A 23,552-nucleotide genomic window follows, 5' to 3' on the forward strand; every position below is an offset into this window, starting at 1 on the left:
CTCTATCCTTAACCTTGTTCTGAACACCTCCAAAACAAAGGTCATGTGGTTTGGTAAGAAGAATGCCTCTCTCCCCACAGGTGTGATTACTACCTCTGAGGGTTTAGAGCTTGAGGTAGTTACCTCATACAAGTACTTGGGAGTATGGCTAGAAAGTACACTGTCCTTCTCTCAGCACATATCTAGACTTGATTTCCTCTATCGTAATCACTCCTCTTTCAGCCCAGGTGCCAAACTAACCCTGATTCAGATTACCACCCTACCCATGCTAGATTACAGAGACATAATTTGTATAGGTAAGGTAAGGGCAGGTAAGGGTTCTCTCGAACGGCTAGATGTTCTTTACCATTCGGCCATCAGATTTGCCACCAATGCTCCTTATAGGACACATCACTGCCCTCTGTACTCCTCTGTAAACTGGTCATCTCTGTATACCTGTTGCAAGACCCACTGGTTGGATGCTTATTTATAAAACCCTCTTAGGCCTCACTCCCCCCTATCTGAGATATCTACTGCAGCCCTCATCCTCCACATACAACACCTGCTCTGCCAGTCACATTCTGTTAAAGGTCCCCAAAGCGCACACACATCCCTGGGTTTTCAGTTCACTGCAGCTAGCGACTGGAACAAGCTGCAACAAACACTCAAACTGGACAGTTTTATCTCAATCTCTTCATTCAAAGACTCAATCATGGACACTCTTACTGACAGCCGTGGCTACTTTGCGTGATGTATTGTTGTCTCTACCTTCTTGCCCTTTGTGCTGTTGTCTGTGCCCAAAAATGTTAGTACCATGTTTTGTATTGCTACCATGTTGTGTTGCTACCATGTTGTTGTTATGTTGTTACCATGCTGTGTTGTTGTCTTAGGTCTCTCTTTATGTAGTGTTGTGTTGTCTCTCTTGCCATGATATGTGTTTTGTCCTATATTTACATTTTATTTATTTTTAATTTTGAATCCCAGCCCCTGTCCCCGCAGGAGGCCTTTTGGTAGGCCTTCGTTGTAAATAAGAATTTGTTCTTAACTGACTTGCCTAGTTAAATACAGGTTCAATAAATAACATATAAATAAAAAGTTAACATGACCTTTATGAATTATGATGCATGTATGTGGTTCATGTTTTTTTTTTTTTATTACATACTGTTTCAAAATTCTAAAAAAGTGACGTTAGTTGATGAAGATTATCTCATAGAACAAAACGTCTCCTACGCCTGTGTTCAACACAGACCTTATTGTCGTCATTTATAACATAAAACTACAAAAACGCCATTAATTTCTACATAGGTTTTATCTAAAGAACCATGACTGAAGTAGAGCCTACAAAAAGACGCCATTAACATATATCTCTATAATGGCACAGATACAAAGATGAGTCCTCTATCTATGTCCATTCCCCCATAACTCCTTGCGCGCTTCTATGTTCACAGATGACCAAAATGGCGGATTTGTCGGTGGGTACTCGATAATCCCAAATTGTTATACAATTACAACGTTTATATGTAGATGTGTGCCCTCGACTTTCATTAATATACATTTTCAATATATTTTCTTTCGACAGGTCGATGTTATCGAGGGCTGTCGGCTCCCTGTTCTCCGAAAAAATCAGGAAAACGAAGACGAGTGGCGTGAGTTGTCTCTTGGCTACCGCTAGTAGTGTAGCTAGCGCTACGCTAGCTGCATAATAAAACAACTGTCATGGCTGAATGTTTGAAAACACAAGCGGCTAGCTACGGCTAGTGGCAGATTGGAAACAAATGCGCTGGTTGTTTTACGGGGATTTAAAAATGCTTTCTACTTGTGTGTGAACGCTAGCTAGTTAGCTAACTACGTATTTTGATAGCGTGTGAATGCTGAAGTTACAGTTAGCTAGCTAACGTTATATTCACATGTGTGCGCTGTTCGTATTTACAATTTAAAGTTACCAACGTTAGCTAGATGGCGTACTTGGCTATCTAGCTAGTTTCCTACCTAATGTATAAATTGGGACAGCGAAGATGCTCATTGCTTGGATAGGTATCGATATCTGTCATGTCGTGTGATGTTTTTCTTTGCAGCCCTGGCTGAAATTCTCAGTGTGAAAGAGATCCCTGGGAGAAAACTCTACTATGTCCACTATATTGACTGTGAGTAGCCTATGCTTCATGTAATTCAGAGTGAATGTGATTGTAATGTTCTGACATTGCCATCGGTGATCTTCACAGTAGAAGCACATGTACCAGTATGTCTAAATGTGGAAAACATTTGACTAGATGTATACGTGTTTGTGTCTCTGCTTGTGTTTAAAGTCAACAAGCGTCTGGATGAGTGGGTTACTCCGGAAAGGCTTGACATGAAGAAGCTACAGTTCCCTAAGAAAGAGGCTAAAACACCTACTAAGAACGGGCTTCCGGGTTCACGGCCCAGCTCCCCAGAGAGAGAAGTGGTAAGAGCGGCCGGAACTGGCCCCCAACATCCCCCCAGCCGGCCCCCCCAGCCGCAAGCCCAGCAGAAGTCTCTACCCACCAAGACTTCTATACCAGACTTTCAAGTGCTGCAACAACAAGTTCAGGTTTGGCAGTAGTGTCTTAAGCCCAGTCCTGGGAATTGTACCCTGATACTGACAACTAACATTGTCATTGTAACCTAGATGTTTTTAGTTTTTTTGCAGTTGTGCTTAATACTGAGATTTTGGACAGCCATCTTGTTTAAACCTGTACACTAAAGTACAACCTATTTTGTGAATACCATCATTTGGTATATAGTCTTTTGAAGCTATGATAATTTATTGAAATTAGACAGTTTGAAATTATTTATAGACCTTTGTTAAATGAAAATGCCACAATTGGTGCTTCATAAATTATTTCAAAGATCTTATAAAATGAAACGTCAAGTGGCTTCATTCAAGATTTCTGGTCTTGGCTCTGTGAGGAGACAGAAGTGGCAAAATGAAGCACCAGGGGGATGTATTTCTTCTGTTTTATGATATATACATGCATTTTAGCCAAAAATAATAATAATGTAACTACATATTTGTACTCCGATAATGGTTGTTGACCTTTATATGGTCATTCATTTTTTTATTTTTATACACTGGCTTATAAAGTAATTCTCAGGCATGTGCAAACCACATGTTTATTTTCAACTGCTTGAATATATGCTGTCTTGACTGATTATGCTTCTATTACAATATTTAATGGAAAACATGATTAGTTCAGGTGAAAAACACAACTCAATGCTTGTGGAGTTTTGTGTGACTGTCAGTTAATCCCCTTCCTCTCTTCCTTTCTGTTCAAAATCAGAGGAAGAGTCTTGATCTCAACCTTCAGACTGCCACAGCACCTTCCAGAGGCAAAACCCTGCCCACACCGGTACAGCTTCAACTTACCCATTCTACATAGATCCATGATTAACTACTGTTTTGTCCACAAAGTCAGAATGGGTTCATAGCTAAATTTGAATAGTAACAACAACCAAATTTAGACTCACTCCAGCTATTTTTGAACTTACAGATGTATACTTCTAAAATCAAGGAAAAACATATTGCGAGTAGATCAGTGCTCAGACTGGTCGATCTCCAACACATTCCTAGTCGATCACCAAACATTCTGTAAAAAAAACAACGATCAAGCCTTGCGTTCCTATTATTTTTATTTTTTCCCACACTGATTGCACTAGGTGCACTTGATTCAGCAGCCCTAGCGAAGGTAGAACCTACCGGGTAGGTCCAGAGAGAAAATCAAGTGTACCTATAGGCCTACCGCTGGCCAAACAGAACTCAGATCATGTCTGCACAGTTTCCTCGAGCCATAGTCTAAAAAGAAGCCTCGAACGCACAGCAAAGTTGATACTGTGAGATTTCAAAACTTTTAAAACCTTGACAAGAGAGACGAATACAGCAAAGAGCTGCTGTTTTTGAGTAAGTTGTTGTTCAGCACTGTCAACACTTTTATAAGCCATAATGCGTATTCTCCCTACTTCCACTCACGCTACAACCAGCACTGCAGCTGCAATGAATGAGTACAGTAAAGTGTTCCGATAAGCTTGCGTTATTATTAGCGGCTTGTCTTTTTTTATTTTTTATTGTGGAATATTTCACTTTTTCTGGTCATAGGAGTAACAACATTAATTGGTGCATGAGGCAGAAATAATGCAGTGTGACTTGAGTATCGCCATCAGCTGGAAGACCATGTCCCTTTTCTCAGCAGAGGGAGGGAGAGAGGAGGGAAGGTGGGTCAGGTAAGGCAGCCTCACCGCTCCTCCCTCCCGTCAGACTGAACATCAGATGCAGGCCATCAGTCCAGTAAAAAAAAAAAAAAGCTAATTATTATGCTCACTCAACTTGTTGTGTTACTTGTGAGACTAAGCTATCTATTACCAGTGTTTAAATGTAATTTCAAAATGGTCTGGGAAGAGCATTGGTAGGGCAAATGAAGCATAGCCAATATGCGGTGGTAAAGGAATTGGGCCTATAGCCTACTGCACTAACATCATTGCTACAGAACTGTTTTTAATTGGTTAATGTTGCATAGGCTTTAAAAAAATCTGAGTGGTGATCTCGGCTTGCATTTTGACTCAAAGGTTTGTGACCTCTGGATAATATGATAAATGATATTGTTGACTGGGGTTTTCCCTCCGGCCCTAGAATATGACTGGTAATGTAAAAGATGGCTATAACACCTTGGTTATGCTTGTGGTGTGGTTGGCATTTGAAATTCCATCAACATAATCTTAAGAGATTAATTCAATGTCTTGGGCAGACATGAAAAAAACCCATTCCATGTTTCGCCTCTCATACAGAAGAGGAAAGCAGAGTCTGTGTCCCTGGCAACACAGGTGTCCCCGGCAACCCCCGTGCCATCCTTGCCAGGTTTGGCTGAAGCCTCCCAGGTGTCAGTTTACCCTGCTGTGAGGGACACCAACACTTTCAACCTCAAATCTAATGCCCACGATGATCACGAGCAGCTTACCTCACTCACCACGGTACACCAACATTTTATAACTTTGCCCTTCTGTAATGATCAATCTCTAGCCTCCCACTATTACTGTGTGTCTGTGTTTTGACTTCTTATCCCCTCTTTTCAAATCTTCCCAGAATGGTACTGCCCGTCGCCCCATGCCCAATCAACCAGGCAGGAAGAGGAAGCAGCCCCCCAACTGTGGGGGAACCGATGAGGTATGGAACACTTAAGGGATGATGACCATTTGTTTCTCTAATCGACTCATTAGTTGCTCTTGTTTCAACTGTAGACCATCTCTTCTCCCATCATTCACATTTATAGATTAACACACTTTAGCATTATACTGGCATCAACAATGAATTCTTATGTTTTTGGAAATTGCATCAGCTTCCTTTTTTAGCTGAAACGCATAAAAAAATAAATCAGATTTTCACACAGGATAAAGCACAATAATATCCAGTTAGGGCTAGGGCCCTTACTACATTGACAAGTCTGAGCCGGGATACTGGACTAGTGTTGACTCTTACTGTCCTTGACCTATATGTCTATCTTTCATGGTTATATGGTTTCAGTTAGACAGTCGTCTGTTTCAGAAGCCTGTGATGGCATCAGGACAAGCACATTTTCAACAATTTTACTTGCAGCATTGTAGTGATCGTGTGAGGAAGCAAAATTGGGTTTTACATAATTATTTGTATGAACTCAGGAATGATCAACTATTGTGATTTATTGCCTTCCCCTTTCCGTTTAATGTTAAGATATCCCTCCCCAAATTAACAAGGAACGAAAGAACAGGTCAATATAATTTATGAAGAAATCTCCATGTTGACCTTTAACCATTGAGTTGTCCTGTATTGGTATTATTAGTATAAACGTGAATAATTTTCCGTCCCTCTTAAATCCGTTTCCAAAATCCTTCTAATCTGCTTGTTTTTCTGCTAGATAATTAAGGTTTTCCAGTATAACAACAGCCCTCGATGTGCCAATGTCTATCTGCCGCCAGGAGAGGTCCGTCTCATTTCCTTCTCATTGCCTGTGTGTCTTTGTTTCTGGAATTATTTTAAAGGTTATGGCCTTCGATCAGACCTTTATTTCATATGAGAGCTATTTCTCAGTGTCTGGTTTTGTTTAGCTGTAAAAACTGCCTATGTTTAATCAAGGTTCTAACACAATGCATCAGATATGGAATACTATTGTTCTCTTCCCTTTCCTACTATTTTGTATCAGGACTCGCAGGACAGCTCCGATGGCATCCCCTCTGCCCCTCGCATGACCGGCAGTCTGGTGTCGGACCGTAGCCATGACGACATTGTCACGCGTATGAAGAACATTGACTGCATTGAACTGGGCCGCCACAGGCTGAAGCCCTGGTACTTCTCCCCCTACCCACAGGAACTGACCACATTGCCTATTCTCTACCTCTGCGAGTTCTGCCTCAAGTACCTCAAGAGCCTTAAGTGTCTGCAGAGGCATCTGGTGAGATGCTACATAAGAATATCTCAATGTAATGTGTGTAATACCATCACAAGAGACAGGGTTGATGTGCAGTCATGGTATTGTTTGAGCTACAGAAGACCAGGGGTCAACCAACTAGCTAGGCTGAGCTAAGGGATATAGCTACACTGAGTATACAAAACATGAATGTTCTTTCCATGACATAGACTGACCAGGTGAATCCAGGTGAAAGGTATAATCACTTATTGATGTCACTTGTTAAATCTACTTCTATCAGTGTAGATGAAGGGGAGGAGACAGGTTAAAGATGGATTTTTAAGCATTGACACTATTAAGACATGGATTGTGTATGTGTGCCATTCAGAGGGTGAATGGGCAAGACAAAAAAAATGTAAGTGCCATTGAACACGGTATGGTAGTAGGCCCCAGGCGCACCGGTTTGTGTCAAGAACTGCAACGCTGGTGGGGTTTTCACGCTCAATAGTTTCCTGTGTGTATCAAGAATGGTCCTCCAGCCAACTTGGCACAACTGTGGAAGGCATTGGTGTCAACATGGGCCAGCATCCACTTGACACCTTGTAGAGTCCATCCCCTGACAAATTGAGGCTGTTCTGAGGGCAAAAGGGGGCACAGCTCAACATTAGAAATGTGTTCCTAATGTTTGGTATACTCCGTGTATATGTCCACTACGGGCTTGGATACAGATCCACCATGTTTATGCATGTGATCCCATATTATTCTCCTGCTCTCTCATCTAGACCAAGTGTAATCTTCGGCATCCCCCTGGCAATGAGATCTACCGCAAGGGCACCATCTCCTTTTTTGAAATAGACGGCAGAAAAAACAAAGTGAGTAAAGTCCATGATCCTCCCAGCTGCATGGTTATCCCTTGTTATTCTGAGATTCATTGAGATTCTCGCTTCACAACTCGTTTCTCCCATGTTTGCCAGACATACTCTCAGAACCTGTGTTTACTGGCCAAGTGTTTCCTGGACCACAAGACGCTGTACTATGACACAGACCCCTTCCTCTTCTACGTCATGACAGAGTACGACTCCAAGGGCTTCCACATAGTGGGCTACTTCTCCAAGGTACACTGAACTCCCTTATATCCTGGTATTAGCAGGTAAATATCCACTGCTCACGAATATCAGCAATAATCCTATGAAATAATTCTATAGACATGTTGAAAATACATAAACTTTTTGCAGCTGACTTACCCATGCTTTCTGTGCGCAGGAGAAAGAGTCGACAGAAGATTACAACGTGGCTTGTATCCTCACCTTACCTCCCTACCAGAGGAGAGGCTACGGCAAATTGCTCATTGAGTTCAGTAAGTGACATAACTGACTTTTTAAATATTGGATCTTGGTGTAAATGTGTACAACCATTGTACTTCTACCTCAGTGTCAAAATGATCTGTCGGAGTGTTGAAATGTGGCCATTCGGTATGCTGTAACTAAGGGTCTTATTTCTGTTGGTCTTCAGGTTATGAGCTGTCTAAGGTAGAGGGGAAGACGGGCACACCAGAGAAGCCTCTGTCTGACCTGGGGCTGCTCTCCTACCGCTCCTACTGGTCCCAGACGATCCTGGAGATACTCATGGACCTCAAGCCTGACAACGGGGAGAGGCCTCAGATCACAATCAAGTATGACTGTCCTGTTTGTTTTCTTTTATAGCTCAAGTTGCTTCTGTAACCTAATATCACATTGTCTTGTATATTTCCAGTGAGATCAGCGAGATCACCAGTGTGAAGAAAGAGGATGTCATATCTACACTTCAGTACCTAAACCTAATAAACTACTATAAGGTGAGTGATACTAGAGTGCAGGGGACAGCACTTCAGCACTGTACTTTTAGCTGTTAAGGGAACAATCTTGATCAGCATATTTGAACCTCTTCTCTCCCTATGGTTTCTCAGGGCCAGTATATTCTGACTCTTTCAGAGGACATAGTGGAGGGGCATGAGAGAGCAATGCAGAAGCGTCATCTGCCCATCGACCCCAAATGCCTTCACTTCACCCCCAAGGACTGGAGCAAGAGGGGCAAGTGGTAGAACCCTGTCTGGTTCTCCTGGCCCCACTCTCCCTCTTACCACAGACTTTCCTGAAGCAATCAGGATGGAGAGCACCACAGATCTCCTCAGAGGGAGCTTCAATAGATTTATTTTTTCTTTCCCCTAATTGTCATCTGACCCTTTTTGTTGAAGATTTAAAAATGAACAAGAACTGTTTATTACCCATGTTTCATCTCATTGTTCTGTCTTTGAATGGTCCTAATTTCAGATTGAGGACTGAAACCCTTGGTTTCTTCACCTTCCTGGCACACTGTTGAAGGCACTCTTGGACTAGTCAGAATATGTGCTCATGTTAGTGAAAATCACTCCGTTATTGTTTTGGATGTAATCCTGGATTTTGACTACACGTCCAGTTTCATTGATCCAACACACAATGAGAACTACAGATCTAACTGTGCTTGTAATTGTATATACACTATCCTGTTTTATAAATGATTTTTAAAGTGGTGAAGCATTTCTGTATGTCAAATGTAATGTGCGGGATGCTCAGTACAGAAAATAAGCCATGTCGAACTGTTACAAGAATGTAAATGTGGATACATGTACAGTTCTGTCCTTTTTTTAAACTTGAATGTAAATGAACATGTTTGGCACTGTGTGTGTCATTTAATTTAATTACTATTTGCTGTACATTTGTGTGTATTAGGAATTTGTAACGAATGATTCATACTTTTTTTTTGTGTTGTCGCTAATATTTAGTTATTTCCCTTAATATTTAAGTGCAAATTCAACATTGATTTGTTTTCTCAATTGTATTATCTGAACAGTGTATGGGTTTGTGAGTGGGGGAATGGGTGATAAAAAAAAATTGGGAACACTGAAAGGTTATAAATCTAACAAACATGAGCTTTATATAAAAGCCTCGAGATGGATTTACACATATCTAATAAACTAGGACACTTTTACTGGGTTTCATGACTTTAATGAGTTCTCAAAGGATCAAATCTGAGTTGCCATCACTGATCTGGAGAAAGAAATAAGGGTTTCTTTACTAAGTTTGACCCTTGTTATTTCCCTATTCGTGGTCATTCCCCTGACTGTCCTCCTCTGTTGCCTGAAAAGGACATCAATACAATGGTTTAGGAGCTGAATCAGAAGCCTTATTCCTTGGCTGTTTACACATTTCCAGGTATCTATGGCTGCAGTTACACAGGCAGCCCAATTAGTTGACCTGATTGGTCAAGAGACCAATTTCCTGGTAAAAAGATCAGAATTGGGCTGCCTGTGTACACGCAGCCTTAGGCAGCAGACATCAATTTATATGTACAGTTGAAGTCGGAAGTTTACATACACCTTAGCCAAATACATTTAAACTCAGTTTTTCACAATTCCTGTCATTTAATCCTAGTAAAAATTCCCTGTCTTAGGTCAGTTAGGATCACCACTTTATTTTAAGAATGTGAAATGTCAGAATAATAGTAGAGAGAATGATTTCAGCTTTTATTTCTTTCATCACATTCCCAGTGGGTCAGAAGTTTACATACACTCAATTAGTATTTGGTAGCATTGCCTTTAAATTGTTGAACTTGGGTCAAATGTTTAGGGTAGCCTTCCACAAGCTTCCCACAATAAGTTGGGTGAATTTCGGCCCATTCCTCCTGACAGAATTGGTGTAACTGAGTCAGGTTTGTAGGCCTCCTTGCTCGCACACGCTTTTTCAATTCTGCCCACACAGTTTCTATAGGATTGAGGTCAGAGCTTAGTGGTGGCCACTCCAATACCTTGACTTTGTTGCCATTTTGCCACAACTTTGGAAGTATGCTTGGGGTCATTGTCCATTTGGAAAACCCATTTGCGACCAAGCTTTAACTTCCTGACTGATGTCTTTAGATGTTGCTTCAATATATCCGCATAATTTTCCAACCTCATTATGCCATCTATTTTGTGAAGTGCACCAGTCCCTCCTGCAGCAAAGCACCCCCACAACATGATGCTGCCACCCCCGTGCTTCACGGTTGGGATGGTGTTCTTCGGCTTGCAAGCCTCCCCCTTTTTCCTCCACACATAACAATGGTCATTATGGCCAAACAGTTCTATATTTGTTTCATCAGACCAGAGGACATTTCTCCAAAAAAGTGTGATCTTTGTCCCCATGTGCATTTGCAAACCATAGTCTGACTTTTTTATGGCGGTTTTGGAGCAGTGGCTTCTTCCTTGCTGAGCGGCCTTTCAGGTTATGTCGATATTGGACTCGTTTTACTGTGGATATAGAGACTTTTGTACCCGTTTCCTCCAGCATCTTCACAAGGTCCTTTGCTGTTGTTCTGGGATTGATTTGCACTTTTCGCACCAAAGTACATTCATCTCTAGGAGACAGAACGCGTCTCCTTCCTGAGCGGTATGACGGCTGCGTGGTCCCATGGTGTTTATACTTGTGTACTATTGTTTGTACAGATGAACGTGGTACCTTCAGGCGTTTGGAAATTGCTCCCAAGGATGAACCAGACTTGTGGTCTACAATTTTTTTTCTGAGGTCTTGGCTGATTTCTTTTGATTTTCCCATGATGTCAAGCAAAGAGGCACTGAGTTGGAAGGTAGGCCTTGAAATACATCCACAGGTACACCTCCAATTGACTCAAATGATGTCAATTAGCCTATCAGAAGCTTCTAAAGCCATGACATCATTTTCTGGAATTTTCCAAGCTGTTTAAAGGCACAGTCAACTTAGTGTATGTAAACTTCTGACCCACTGGAATTGTGATACAGTGAATTATAAGTGAAATAATCTGTCTGTAAACAATTGTTGTAAAAATTACTTGTGTCATGCAACGACTTCCCAAAACTATAGTTTGTTAACAAGAAATTTGTGGAGTGGTTGAAAAATTAGTTTTAATGACTCCAACCTAAGTGTATGTAAACTTCCGACTTCAACTGTAAGTCATTTAGGTCTTCAATGTTTTGGGATCTCCACTTATTAAACCGGCAAAGGACAAACATGTAACAGCTCCTTTACATTGTGGTGGAATACTTCACTTTCCTCAAGTGAGTAGGTTTGAAAATGTTGCAACAAAGACACTCCAATGCATGTCTGATACTCCTACTATGTTCTTCAAGAGCAAACACCCTTTTAATTGTACATCTTTGACGCCAATTGTGATACAATTCCAATGGGTCAGACGTTTACATACACTAGTTGACTGTTGAAAAACGAGTTTTAATGACTCCAACCTAAGTGTATGTAAACTTCCGACTTCAACTGTAAGTAAAATGGAGCTATGTTGTACTCCACTCCAGAAGTTTCTGTCTACAGAGAGAATGTCTACAGAGAGAAATGCTCTCACCTCAAAGAAGGTGTCAATGAGGCGCTCCAGAACACAGCCCTGGGAGCGGAACGTCTGCTGGTTCTGATCTATGGATGCCAGCAGTCTGAGGTAGCTGGTGATCAGCTCTATCTCCCTATGGACCAGTCATGTTGGGGCTCTTGTTAGATTGCGACTACAGCACATAGACTAGTTTGTAAAATGGCTTGGCAAAACAGGCTTTTCTGTTTGCATTGTGAACCAAATTGACAGCTGGCTTTTCTCCTGTTTTGTGTTCGACATACTTTCTTACCTCTTTCCATACTTATTTTCACTATAGGTCAATTTCAGGGCCTCTTCATAGAACTCCTCATCGGTCTGTGGTTCAATGGGCTGGGGCTCTACAGACAGGAGGAGAGGAGACTGGTTCAGTCCTGTCTTTATGCTGCTTATTGTTTGTATTTTGCCTCACCCACAAGTACATGTGGTAGCCTTTTGAAAAATGTAGGACCGACCGACCGACCAACCAACCAACCTAACTTCTTCATTGACTGCATCTCACTCTCATATATATCCTGGAACTAAAGTAGAACAGAATGCAGTGGTATGTTCAGCAAAATCTACTCCAGTATCTGTCTTTTTTGCCTTGTTGTTTGTCATGGTCGGAATACCTTTTGGATCTTTGACGCCATCCGTCTCTTGATTGTCATCTGGAAGTTGTCGACGAGGACAGCAATGAATAGACTATGCAGAGAAAATTACAATGTACAATTAAAAGGGTGTTTGCTCTTGAAGAACATAGTAGGAGTATCAGACATGCATTGGAGTGTCTTTGTTGCAACATTTTCAAACCTACTCACTTGAGGAAAGTGAAGTATTCCACCACAATGTACAGGACAAGGAAGATGATAATATGAGGTGCACCTGTCATTTATAGAAAGTTATTTATAGAAAGTCTTGACCACAAATAGTTACATCATGTGATGATTGATGATGCCCAACTTCTAGACCATGCATGACACACACACTGTAGTGTTCCCTCCCTCACCGTTGTCCCGGCTGGTAGAGTAGATGAAAGCCCAGTCATCCAGCGTGAGTAGCTGGAACAGAGTGAAAATTGTCCGAAACATGGTGCCAAAGCGATGCGGGTCAGACTCGTTGAACATCTCTCGGAAAATGACAGCAAACATGAAGAGGAATGTGAACATGAGGATGATGATGGCCCCCATTGACTGGAGAGACTGGAGACAGGTGGACACAATGGACTGGAGATTTTGGAGAAAGCTGTCAAGGAAAGGATGACATGTTACTGAACCATGATGAAAGATATTAGATGTTGATGTATTAATATAGGTTATGTACTTGGGGTGTCAGAGTTCATCCATTGAAGTGCTATCAAAGGAAATCAAACAGAGGGGTGGTCGGTCTGAATAATGAGTTAATGCTGAAAAACACTCATGCATCCTACCGGATGGTACGCAAGACCCGGAACGCTCGGATGGCCCGGACCCCTTTGAAGAGCTTGAGGATGCGGAAGATTGTGGATGCCTGACCTCCACTGAAGTTCCCTGTAGACTCAATGAGTGGCAGCAGGAAGTCAATGAGGCTCATCGTAATGATGAAAAAGTCTGAGACAGGCAGAGAACAGAGGGGAAAAATAGAAATGAGATGAAACAGTAGGAAACTGATCCCAAGCCAATGCAAACAGCTACCTACCCAGGTCATTCCAGGGGTTTTTGAAGTAGAGTCGACCCCAGACAAGCAATTTCAGCACACATTCCATTAAATAGATTGCCAGAAAAGCGGAATCCAAAGCTGAGAAGAACCACCCTGGCATTGGGAAACAAAACAGATGTCATTAACACACTTCAACCCATGCATGAGCTCTTTATGCAGGAGAATAGAGAACTTACTAAAAGTAGATTTTAAAAAGTCAATGTATTTTCCCTGTTTCTCACACCTCCTCTCACAGTCACACTTTCAAATGTCTGGGCCACCAGGGTCCCTGTGTTGAGCACCACCACAAACAGGATGAACTTGTCAAACATGGGGTCTTCTGTGAAGGCCACAATGATCCTGAACAGCTGATGCATCCAGTCCTGCAGAGCACCCCATGCCCTCAGCCAACCTTTTCTAGAGTTTCGCTGCTCCTGGATCCTCCGCTGCTCATCTGAGAGAAAGAGAGAGAGAGGAGATGGGGGAGAGATGGAGGGAGGGGTGGATGCACACACCACAGGAGATTGGTGGCACCTTAATTGGGGAGGATGGGCACGTGGTAATGACTGGACGGAATGGGTAGAATGGTTTCAAACACATCAAACATGTTTGACTCTTCTATTTATTCCATTGCAGCCATTACAATGAGTATGCTCTCCTATAGCTCCTCCCATCAGCCTCCTCTAGCACACACATAATTAAAGTGGCCGTTGAGAATTGTAACTTTTCCGGAACAGTTTGCCCCTATGACGATAGTAGTCAGTATACCATACTTCACATACCTTTTTGGATGAGCCTCTTCAACATTTCACCATCTAAGGCCGCACATGTTGAGAACACTCGCTTCTTGTGTGGCTGCTTGGCGGCTACAGATGACTTGTGGTGGCTGGTTGAGCCTGCATAATAGATAACGAATGATGATGCTCATAGACATACAAATACACAGAAGTACAGAGAGATTTGATGACAGTGTGGATTATAAATATTGGATTCTGAAGTCCTTCTTCCATGTAAAAGTAAATCGTTGTGATTGGGCGGGGGGGGGGGGGGTCTTGCCCTTTCCAGCCACTGTCTGCCTGTATGATGGTCGATTTTCCATCTTGCACTCCAGGCTAAACACACACTGCAGAGAAGAGTACCAGAGAAGTATAATGAAAACATGTAACATCAAACCTGTAATCTCTTATTGTAACAACCTGTAAAGCTACTGACCACCAAAATGGTCATAGTGGAGAACCTTGAGCACGTTCTGATGGCAGCACAATGATTTATTGTATTGTTAGACTTAGAGGAACTTTAGTTTTCCAAAGGAACATTACTTCATGCCATCACTACTTTATCTTCACAACAATTCCCAGTGTCATTAGCTACAAACACTTCTAATTAAGGCATCTGTCAAATATTCATCAATACAAACAAGTCGCTTAGCATTTACCGGATTGTCTCTGGAAAAATAAAACCTTCGGCATGGAGGAATGGTACAGAATGCCACCGGAATACATCTGTGCGTCATAAGGACTTCTTTATTCTCAACGCTTCCTTGACCATTCTATTCCATCCATTCTATTCTATTCTAGTCTACTGTGGTATTATTTTTGTTTTTTTTCTCTCTCCACACGGGATGATAACAGTGTAGCTTACAACAATTGTTTCCATTTGATGTGAGAGGATATCTTGCATCAAAAATAAATGAAGGACTCTTCCTTGGCTTGTTATAATAAGTCCTTTCAATTTGAACAATTTCAATTTATTTTGGAATAGTGGTGAAAAAACAGACCGTAGCCTACTTATATTTTGTCCGATTTCTAATACATTTTGAAATAGTAATATGGTTACATTTTGAAATGTAGTTCGTCATTTTAATAAGAACGTTCTTAACTGTCTTACCTGTATAAATAAAGGTGACACGAATCATTTTTTTAATAGGCTATTCACTACGTTTTATGAAAACAACGATACGTGCATAATTTCGTAAATATAGGCAAAATTGTTATTCCGGATTTTTTTTTACCCGTAAGAAATCGAAAACAACATCCTGTCTGTGGAATTTAAGACTGATAACCGTTATCCTACTTCCGGCAGTCACGGAGTACCCCCAACAGTACACATTTTTGATGTGACCCTGGATACCTAATTCAACTTGTCAATTTATCATCAAGCCCTCAATGAGTTGAATCAGGTGAGTTTGTCAGGGGCAACAACCAAAATGTGTGCTGTTGGGGGTACTCGATGACTAGAGTTGGAAAACAGTCCTACTGCACCCTTCCCCTGAAGTTGTACCTAATGACCACTGTCAAGGTCGATGCGTAAAGTTGGAAAAATTCTACATCAAATGGGGACATGGAATAGTCCATGTTTTTTAATAGTCTATTTGCTCTACATAAAGAGCATACTTTTAGAATTGGTGTTGGAGATTATATGGTATTGTAACGACCCTGGGTTTATAAGCGCGGAAATCGACTCTGCCGCACGAGCATGCTTTTGCAGTCGATAGCGCGCCGGACCTCGGGCTAGAAAGTCGAGGGTTCGAGACCTGCTCCCTGCCTGTTTCATTGCAGTATGTATGGTAAGTAGATGTTGCAGAAAATGGATCTAACCTAACAAAAAGTAAAAACACCATGACATATTTTCTATAATAAATACACAATTGCATAGTAGATTTATACTCCCTTTATTATTTTAGGAAGAAGTTGGCATGGTAATATTGTTTCAACGAAAAATATGACATTAATTTGGTCAGAGGTAATTAGAGGCAATGCGAAATTGCTTTTTTGTCATTACATACAAATCATTAAAATCCAGACGGAAAATATTTACACAAGATAACATGCTAACATAAAGCATTGCTTGTGGTACAGTAATGCTAACATGCTAACATCACAGTCAAAAGCAACATGATTAATACAAATGTGGGCAGATAAATAAACAAACACATACATTATTAAATAAACAAATAAATAAATATCAAATAAATAATTGATTAGATAGATAGATAAATATAACTTTGCAGAAAACAAAACTAATTTACACAAAACTATAGCCTACTATTCAGGAGAAACATTTCTGATTTCACAACAATTGTTTACAAGAACTCTGTCCAAACATGGAATTCAGTCATAATGCCGAAGCAAACAGTCTGAGTTTATTAAATCGTTTGAGACAAAACGATGACCTGTCTGCTCTCCGTTGGGTGATATTTGTTTATGTGTCTGGTGAGGCCAGAGGAGGAGAATACACTTTCACTACAAAATCGACACGGAAACACCTCTCCTGTAACCTTTGTGATGCACTCAGTCCCTGCGTATTTGGAGGAGGGCTCGGGTGTTTCTGGGCCGGACTCGAGCAGGTTGCTGGGTTGTTGGTCGGAGACTTTGGCCGAATGAGACTGATTCTGAGGATGACTAGCTGCTTTCCTATTGTGCAAGGCCAAGTGTTTCCTTAGGTACGCTTGTTTTCTGAATTTCTTTGAGCACTGTGGGCAGCTGAACATCATTTCTTCATCAGAGCCCGAGTCTGAGGGTGGCGGGGAGGGTGGTAGCGCCTCTCTGGCTGTTGGTGTGTCAGGTCGGCTCTCCTCTCTCTGTGATGAGACTCTCTCCACTTGAAAACCCTTTGGCTTGTGCCAACGTCGGTGGGAGGCCAGGTTAGCGGGACAACTAAAAACTTTGTCACATTCGTCGCAGCGATATTCGACTCGGACGATGCGAGAGCACTTGTGGAAGGCCAAAGTGAGAGGGTCTGCATACCGCTCATTGCAAAGCTGACAGATGAATTCTCCAAGCGGACTGCCGGTGTTGGAGCGCTGCTTCACCTCATCCTTTGCCTCCTCTGTAATGCGCAGTCCGAGGACGGGAGATGTGGTTACCTCATCCCGGAGGCTGGACTTCTTCTCTTGGTTTTGGGAGCTTGAGGACTTAAGATTTTTAGAATTAGTATGGGGATATTTAGCGTTGGAGGAGGCAGGCCGCTTCACTGCTGCATATTTAGCATTCCCGCACATGGTGTCCAGTCTGGTGGTCATCTCCTGAAGAGACGACGACACTGGGGAACCATCAATGGTGAAGCTTCCCAAATTTGCCTCGGGGAAGGTATCTGCTGGAGCAGGAGAAAGAGAGCTTAGCATTTGATGAGCGATGTCCACGGGTGTGTATTGATATCCCTCGCTGTCAGGCCGGGTCGGGCTCAGTGAAGGCGCACAGTGAGACTCTGGAATTCCACCGAAAATACCCCGGCTGGGAACTCTGATAAAGTTGTGGCACACGGAAGGCAGTGCATGAGCCGGGGCATTCTCGACCAATGAAGAACAGTTGGCGTCCAGCGCCAAGTCCTCCTCGCGTATCCTGTATGAAACAGGACCAGCCTTTTTAGAACGTTTTATAAGGAAACCCTTTGGCATGGTGACTGTCAGGAAGCACACACGACGCGTTATAAACAACCTCAATAAGATTTTGCTGTCGAGGCCAGGAATTGGAAAGAGGCGTGCGTAATCGTAGTGCGCCCTATTCGCTCTGCGGTACTTGTCGACACTGGCCCTCTGTCGTTTGTCTCGGTCTTTATAAAGGCCCCGAGCGGTCATTGTGCGTCAGTTAGGACGCAGATGGCAGCAGTCCAGCCGTCAATAGAAAGGCCCGGCAACATGATCCACCGGGAGTCTCTGAGGAGCACAGCGGCAGATGTCAGCCTCCCCCATTGCGGAGTCCCCCCCAGACCACTTGTCCCGTCCTTGACGGTCCCTAGCCATTATGCAGATTACACAGAGCCACACAACACTTATCCAGCCTTTATCCTCCCATGTCCTCTGAGACTATTCAACACACACGTACCGCAGCCGTCCATCCATTCATCAAAACGCATGATTCAAAAGGAAGGGGGGGGGGGGGGGGTGAGTCAGTCTTGTGCCAGTTTGGGGGTAAAGAAACAGAGAGAAGAGGCAGAGAGAAGAGGCACAGCACCAGTTCATCTATGCAGGTCAGTGCTCAATGCGCTGCTCAAATGCACCTTAAACATTGGTGTCCAGGGGCATTCAACCCGTTGAACAATTTTATTTAATTGAATGTGATTTCAACATCAAGAGAATAAAAATCACATAAAAAGTAACTCCATATGTGGAGTTATTTTAAGTTTTGGAAATGCAGGCCCTGATGTGAAGGGGATCCCAATTATTTTATCATCAACGTTTAAATAAATTCTGCTCCCTAGTTGTGGAAAACATTGAATACCGCCAACGTCAAACGTCTCAACTCAACAATAGAAACAGTCTGTCATGTCATTGTCAGTGAAATTAACCATTTTCATCACACGTCTACAATCTGGCGAATAAAAAACACATTACATATACAGACCCAACCCCCAACTTAACAAAATACATATTATTAGCAGCAAAGCTATCTGAATCAGGGCTGTCTTGTAAAGGGCAACAAAAACGTTTGAAATCAATAAATGGTAAAGGTCACAGATCAGACATCTTCCATATGTAACAGGTTTGGTTATGTTTCCACTTGCCTCTAAAGAAATGTGTATTTAATGTTCAAGCATTCTTATTGGTTAGTTTAACTCTGATGACAATAAGGTGTGTTGTGATTGGCCCCGCTTGCAGATAGGGGGAGATCGCGAACGTCAGGTCTTCCCAGTAGGAAAATGTGATGCAAGGGGTAGGTCACGTTCTGAATACTGTTTTCTATTTTACAATGTGTACAAGTTTGCTGTACGTTACTGATTTACACATGTGTGGGTATATGGTAACTGTTAGGGATTGAGGGGCTTTCTGGGATGTGCTTTGGCATATGATTGCTGTAAATAAGTGTGTTAGCTAGCATACACCGATGTCATGGTCACATAAGCCACTGCTAACACAGTTGTCTTCATGCTACAGATTTTGCCATCGACAGCCATCAATACTGTTAAGCCCTGCACAACTAACGTGCTGTTTCCCATTTAACAACAGGTATTTACACATGTTATATTTTGTATTGTATTTTTGTATTTTGTTCGCCCAGTAGGAAAATGTGATGCAAGGGATTTTGCCATCGACAGCCATCAATACTGTTAAGCCCTGCACAACTAACGTGCTGTTTCGCATTTAACAACAGAAATAAATGATGCTCAACTGGGACCACTGGCCGAAGTGATTTATTTTGAGAAAACACGACGCATGGAGAGTACATTATACATCTGTTACACATAGCCTAACTGTAAAGCCATGAAACGTGACAGGTTTACCTATAAACTAAATGTCAGTGTTTAAAACTTAAACATAAGGCATTTAGATTTGCCAATTAATGTTCTCATCTTAAACACAGGTTGTTTAGTATGCAAGATTAAACATGATAGTCAGCTTTTTTCCAGTCACTTCTTTCCAACCAGGAGAACACCTATATCTCCTGTGTTCAGATTTTAAACACTAGTGTTTACTTTCCCATCATCCTGTTTAGAGTGCATTGTCACTAGAAATTGATGTGACTTTCCATGCCTTTTATTCAGATCAGTATTAGGAATCTGTCATGTTACTTACACTGAACAAAAATATAAATGCGGCATTTAAAGTGTTGGTCCCATGTTTCATGAGATTAAATAAAAGATCCCAGACATTTTCCATATTTCCAAAAGGCTTATTTCTCTAAAATGTTGTGCAGAAATGTGTTTACTTCCATGCTAGTGCGCATTTCTACTTTACCAAGATAATCCATCCACCTGACAGGTGTGGCATATCAAGAAGATGATTAAACAACATGATCATTACACAGGTGCACCTTGTGCTGGGGACAAAAAAGGCCAATCTAAAATGTGCAGTTTTGTCACACAACACAATGCCACAGATGTCTCAAATTTTGAGGGAGTGTACAATTGGCATGCAGACTGGAGGAATGTCCACCAGAGCTGTTGCCAGATAATTGAATGTTCATTTCTCTACCATAAGCCTCCTCCAATGTAATTTAAGAGAATTTGGCAGTACGTCCAACCGGCCTCACAACCATAGACCACGTGTATGGCGTTGTGTGGGCGAGCGGTTTGCTGATGTCAACGTTATGAACAGAGTGCCCCATGGTGTCGGTGGGGTTATAGTATGGGCAGGCATAATTTACGGACAATGAACACAATTGCATTTTATTTATGGAAATTTGCATGCACAGAGATACAATGAAAAGATCCTGAGGCCCATTGACGTGCCATTCCTCTGCTGTTATCACTTCATGTTTAACCATGATGATGCCTGGCCCCATGTTGCAAGGATCTGTACACAATTCCTGTAAACTGAAAATGTTCCAGTTCTTCCATGGCCTGCGTACATCAGACATGTCACCCATTGAACATGTTTGGGATGCTCTGGGTCGACGTGTACGACAGCGTGTTCCAGTTCCCGTCAATATCCAGCAACTTCGCACAGCCATTGAAGAGGAGTGGGTAAACATTCTACAGGCCACAATCAACAGCCTGATCCACTCTGTGCGAAGGAAGGATGTGTTGCGCTGCATGAGGCAAAATGGTGCTCAAACGCCGAAGTCGTCTCAAAACAAAAGTGACGTTATTAAGCATGTGCAGTAAAAAGTAGGATTCTGTTTTTACATGCAAAAGTGATTGCTTTTGATAAAAACGCTTTATCTGCCTCCCCAATGAAAACTAGTTTGAAAATTCTGACATATTTTATGGAAAATATATGTATGTTTCTGGACGGTGCACCATGCTTCCTTGTTGACAACATAACCGAGCGGCGCAGATTACTGTTCCATTTGAGAAGGGCACTCATCCCTCACCGTTTTTGCCTGTTCACATCACGGGCCATCAAGGTTGTGTAGGTTACTTTCTAAATGTAATTACAGTTACTAGTTACCTGTCCACAATTGTAATCAGTAAAGTAACTTTTGGATTACCCAAACTCAGTGATGTAATCTGATTACATTCAGTTACTTTTTGATTATTTTCCCCTTAAGAGGCATGAGAAGAAGACAAAAATATATGTTACCAACTGAACAACATCTATTGCAGGATAAATAAATGTTAAAGTTTACATAGCAGGCCATGTATGGATGTTAAATTTGACTTTATGGGTTGGTTATGTAGGCTTCTTGAAACCCATCGCTTTCTACTACATATAATAATATGATTAAATTATATCTTTACATTAAAACCAAAGTCAATCAGAATTCCAGTCATTCCAATAAATGTTATACCCCTTGATCTTCAAGTATAGGACTTGGAAATATGAAAGTATAGATTAGCCAAATTGTTTTACCTGAGTATAACCCCAAAACTAAGGATTTATTAGCCAGCCGTACTCTGTTGTTTATGATTATTTTGATGTCATGGAGGACTGACTGGGCTCATTGATTCGAGTTGAAAAATAAATGTTGCACTCATGGAATGGCATGCTTTGAGCGGTACTGAAATGTGCATTTTACATGTGAAAAATTAATGCCATATGCTGCATTTGCTATAGGTCAATTGTTTACCTTTTTGTTGGTGACACTTTGATATCTTGATAATATGCAGCAGTTTAAAGGGCAAATCCAGAGATGAAACAATAACAAAACGGTCATCCCACCTCTGTTTTGGTAAAAAGCTGAGGGATAGGAATGGAGAAATGCAACCACTCTCAGATTAATAGACAGAGCTATGGATGCAAGTACTGACCATCCATGATATCAAAATTATTGTTTTAACCATGTTATGAGGCTATACAGTGTTTGTTTACATTTACAAAGATACACTTACATTTTGGGTTCTCATGGAGTGTGACAGTTGAACTATGACCATGAGGCATTTATAAGTTATATTCTTTAAGAATCAATGGATATACAGTACCAGTCAAAAGTTTGGACACATCTTCTCATTCAAGGGTTTTTCTTTATTATTACTATTTTCTATATTGTAGAATAATAGTGAAGACATTAAAACTATAAAATAACACATATGGAATCATGTAGTAACCAAAAAAGTGTGAAACAAATCAAAATATATTTTATATTTTAAATTCTTCAAAGTAACCAACCTTTGCCTTGATGACAGCTTTGCACAAGCTTGGCATTCTCTCAACCAGCTTCATGAGGCAGTCACCTGGAATGCTTTTCAATTAACAGGTGTGCATTGTTAAAAGTTAATTTTGGGAATTTCTTTCCTTCTTAATGCATTTGAGCCAATCAGTTATGTTGTGACAAGGTAGGGGTGGTATACAGAAAATAGCCCTATTTGGTAAAAGACCAAGTCCATATTATAGCAAGAACAGCTCAAATAAGCAAAGAGAAACGACAGTCCATCATTACTTTAAGACACGAAGGTCAGTCAATCCGGGAAATTTCAGTCGCAAAAACTATCAAGAGCTATGATGAAACTAACTCTTATGAGGACCGGCACAGGTAAGGAAGACCCAGAGTTACCTCTGCTGCAGAGGATAAGTTCTTTAGAGTTACCAGCCTCAGAAATTGCAGCCCAAATAAAAGCTTCACAGAGTTCAAGTAACATCTCAACATCAACTGTTCAGAGGAGACTGCATGAATCAGGCCTTCATGGTCGAATTTCTGCAAAGAAACCACTACTAAAGGACACCAATAAAAATAAGAGACTTGCTTGGGCCAAGAAACACGAGCAATGGACATTAGACCGGTGGAAATCTGTCCTTTGGTCTGATGAGTCCAAATTTGAGATTTTTGGTACCAACCGCCATGTCATTGTGAGAAGAGTAGGTGAATGGATGATCTCCGCATATGTGGTTCCCACTGTAAAGCATGGAGGAGGAGGTGTGATTGGTGCTTTGCTGGTGACACTGTCAGTGATTTATTTAGAATTTAAGGCGCACTTAAACAGCATGGCTACCACAGCATTCAGCAGCGATACGCCATCCCATCTGGTTTGCGCTTAGTGGGTCTATCATTTGTTTTTCAACAGAAAAATGACCCAACACAACTCCAGGCTGTGTAAGGGCTATTTGACCAAGAAGGAGAGTGATGGAGTGCTGCATCAGATGACCTGGCATCCACAATCACCCAACCTCAACCCAATTGACATTGTTTGGGATGAGATGGACCGCAGAGCGAAGGGAAAGCAGCCAACAAGTGCTCAGCATATGTGGGAACTCCTTCAAGACATTTGGAAAAGCATTCCTCATGAAGCTGGTTGAGAGAATGCCAAGAGTGT

At 41.6% G+C, this 23,552-nt stretch overlaps 3 protein-coding genes across 9 annotated transcripts; 1 reads left to right on the top strand and 2 right to left on the bottom strand.

Moving 5' to 3' along the window:
* The first annotated feature begins 1,419 nt into the window (after positions 1-1,419).
* On the top strand, positions 1,420-9,379 carry LOC120021369 (histone acetyltransferase KAT5-like). 6 transcript variants are annotated; one of them, XM_038965104.1, is made up of 15 exons: positions 1,420-1,451; positions 1,559-1,625; positions 2,055-2,123; positions 2,286-2,548; positions 3,279-3,347; positions 4,777-4,959; positions 5,072-5,152; positions 5,880-5,945; positions 6,165-6,413; positions 7,151-7,240; positions 7,343-7,483; positions 7,632-7,725; positions 7,881-8,040; positions 8,121-8,202; positions 8,314-9,379. In XM_038965104.1, the coding sequence occupies exons 1-15, from the start codon at positions 1,428-1,430 to the stop codon at positions 8,446-8,448; spliced, it is 1,773 nt and encodes a 590-aa protein (XP_038821032.1). In that variant the 5' UTR covers positions 1,420-1,427; the 3' UTR covers positions 8,449-9,379. The 6 variants fall into 6 exon arrangements, with proteins under 6 accessions (XP_038821032.1, XP_038821035.1, XP_038821036.1 ...); XM_038965107.1 differs by having other exon boundaries at positions 2,286-2,422; XM_038965108.1 differs by having other exon boundaries at positions 8,339-8,440.
* A 2-nt stretch (positions 9,380-9,381) lies between these two features.
* LOC120021370 (cation channel sperm-associated protein 1-like) lies at positions 9,382-15,444 on the bottom strand. Of its 2 annotated transcripts, none has more exons than XM_038965110.1 (12): positions 15,312-15,444; positions 14,207-14,320; positions 13,669-13,878; positions 13,425-13,538; positions 13,177-13,336; positions 12,757-12,992; positions 12,569-12,632; positions 12,380-12,452; positions 12,244-12,289; positions 12,022-12,109; positions 11,751-11,865; positions 9,382-9,523 (listed from the first exon to the last, which is right to left on the bottom strand). In XM_038965110.1, the coding sequence occupies exons 1-12, from the start codon at positions 15,337-15,339 to the stop codon at positions 9,485-9,487; spliced, it is 1,287 nt and encodes a 428-aa protein (XP_038821038.1). In that variant the 5' UTR covers positions 15,340-15,444; the 3' UTR covers positions 9,382-9,484. The 2 variants fall into 2 exon arrangements, with proteins under 2 accessions (XP_038821038.1, XP_038821039.1); XM_038965111.1 differs by having other exon boundaries at positions 14,207-14,547.
* Positions 15,445-16,451: 1,007 nt separating this feature from the next.
* Positions 16,452-17,820, bottom strand: LOC120021045 (insulinoma-associated protein 1a-like). The gene has a single exon (XM_038964695.1). It carries the CDS (start codon positions 17,818-17,820, stop codon positions 16,570-16,572), a length of 1,251 nt encoding a protein of 416 aa, XP_038820623.1. The 3' UTR covers positions 16,452-16,569.
* Between the last annotated feature and the right edge of the window lie 5,732 nt (positions 17,821-23,552).

This window comes from Salvelinus namaycush, chromosome 26 (genome assembly GCF_016432855.1).
Source record: "Salvelinus namaycush isolate Seneca chromosome 26, SaNama_1.0, whole genome shotgun sequence".
Taxonomy (NCBI): domain Eukaryota; kingdom Metazoa; phylum Chordata; class Actinopteri; order Salmoniformes; family Salmonidae; genus Salvelinus; species Salvelinus namaycush.

Bases quoted from the DNA above. Each gene is read 5' to 3' on its own strand.
- LOC120021369 (XM_038965104.1), top strand. From the start codon at position 1,428: ATGACCAAAATGGCGGATTTGTCG. The intron at 1,626-2,054 runs GTGAGTTGTCTC...TTTTCTTTGCAG, and splicing joins GGAAAACGAAGACGAGTGGC to CCCTGGCTGAAATTCTCAGT. The intron at 7,484-7,631 runs GTACACTGAACT...TTCTGTGCGCAG, and splicing joins TAGTGGGCTACTTCTCCAAG to GAGAAAGAGTCGACAGAAGA.
- LOC120021370 (XM_038965110.1), bottom strand. From the start codon at position 15,339: ATGATTCGTGTCACCTTTATTTATACAG. The intron at 13,539-13,668 runs GTGTGAGAAACA...TCCCAATGCCAG, and splicing joins AAGTGTGACTGTGAGAGGAG to GGTGGTTCTTCTCAGCTTTG. The intron at 12,633-12,756 runs GTGAGGGAGGGA...TATAAATGACAG, and splicing joins CTCTACCAGCCGGGACAACG to GTGCACCTCATATTATCATC.
- LOC120021045 (XM_038964695.1), bottom strand. From the start codon at position 17,820: ATGCCAAAGGGTTTCCTTATAAAACGTTCTAAAAAGGCTGGTCCTGTT.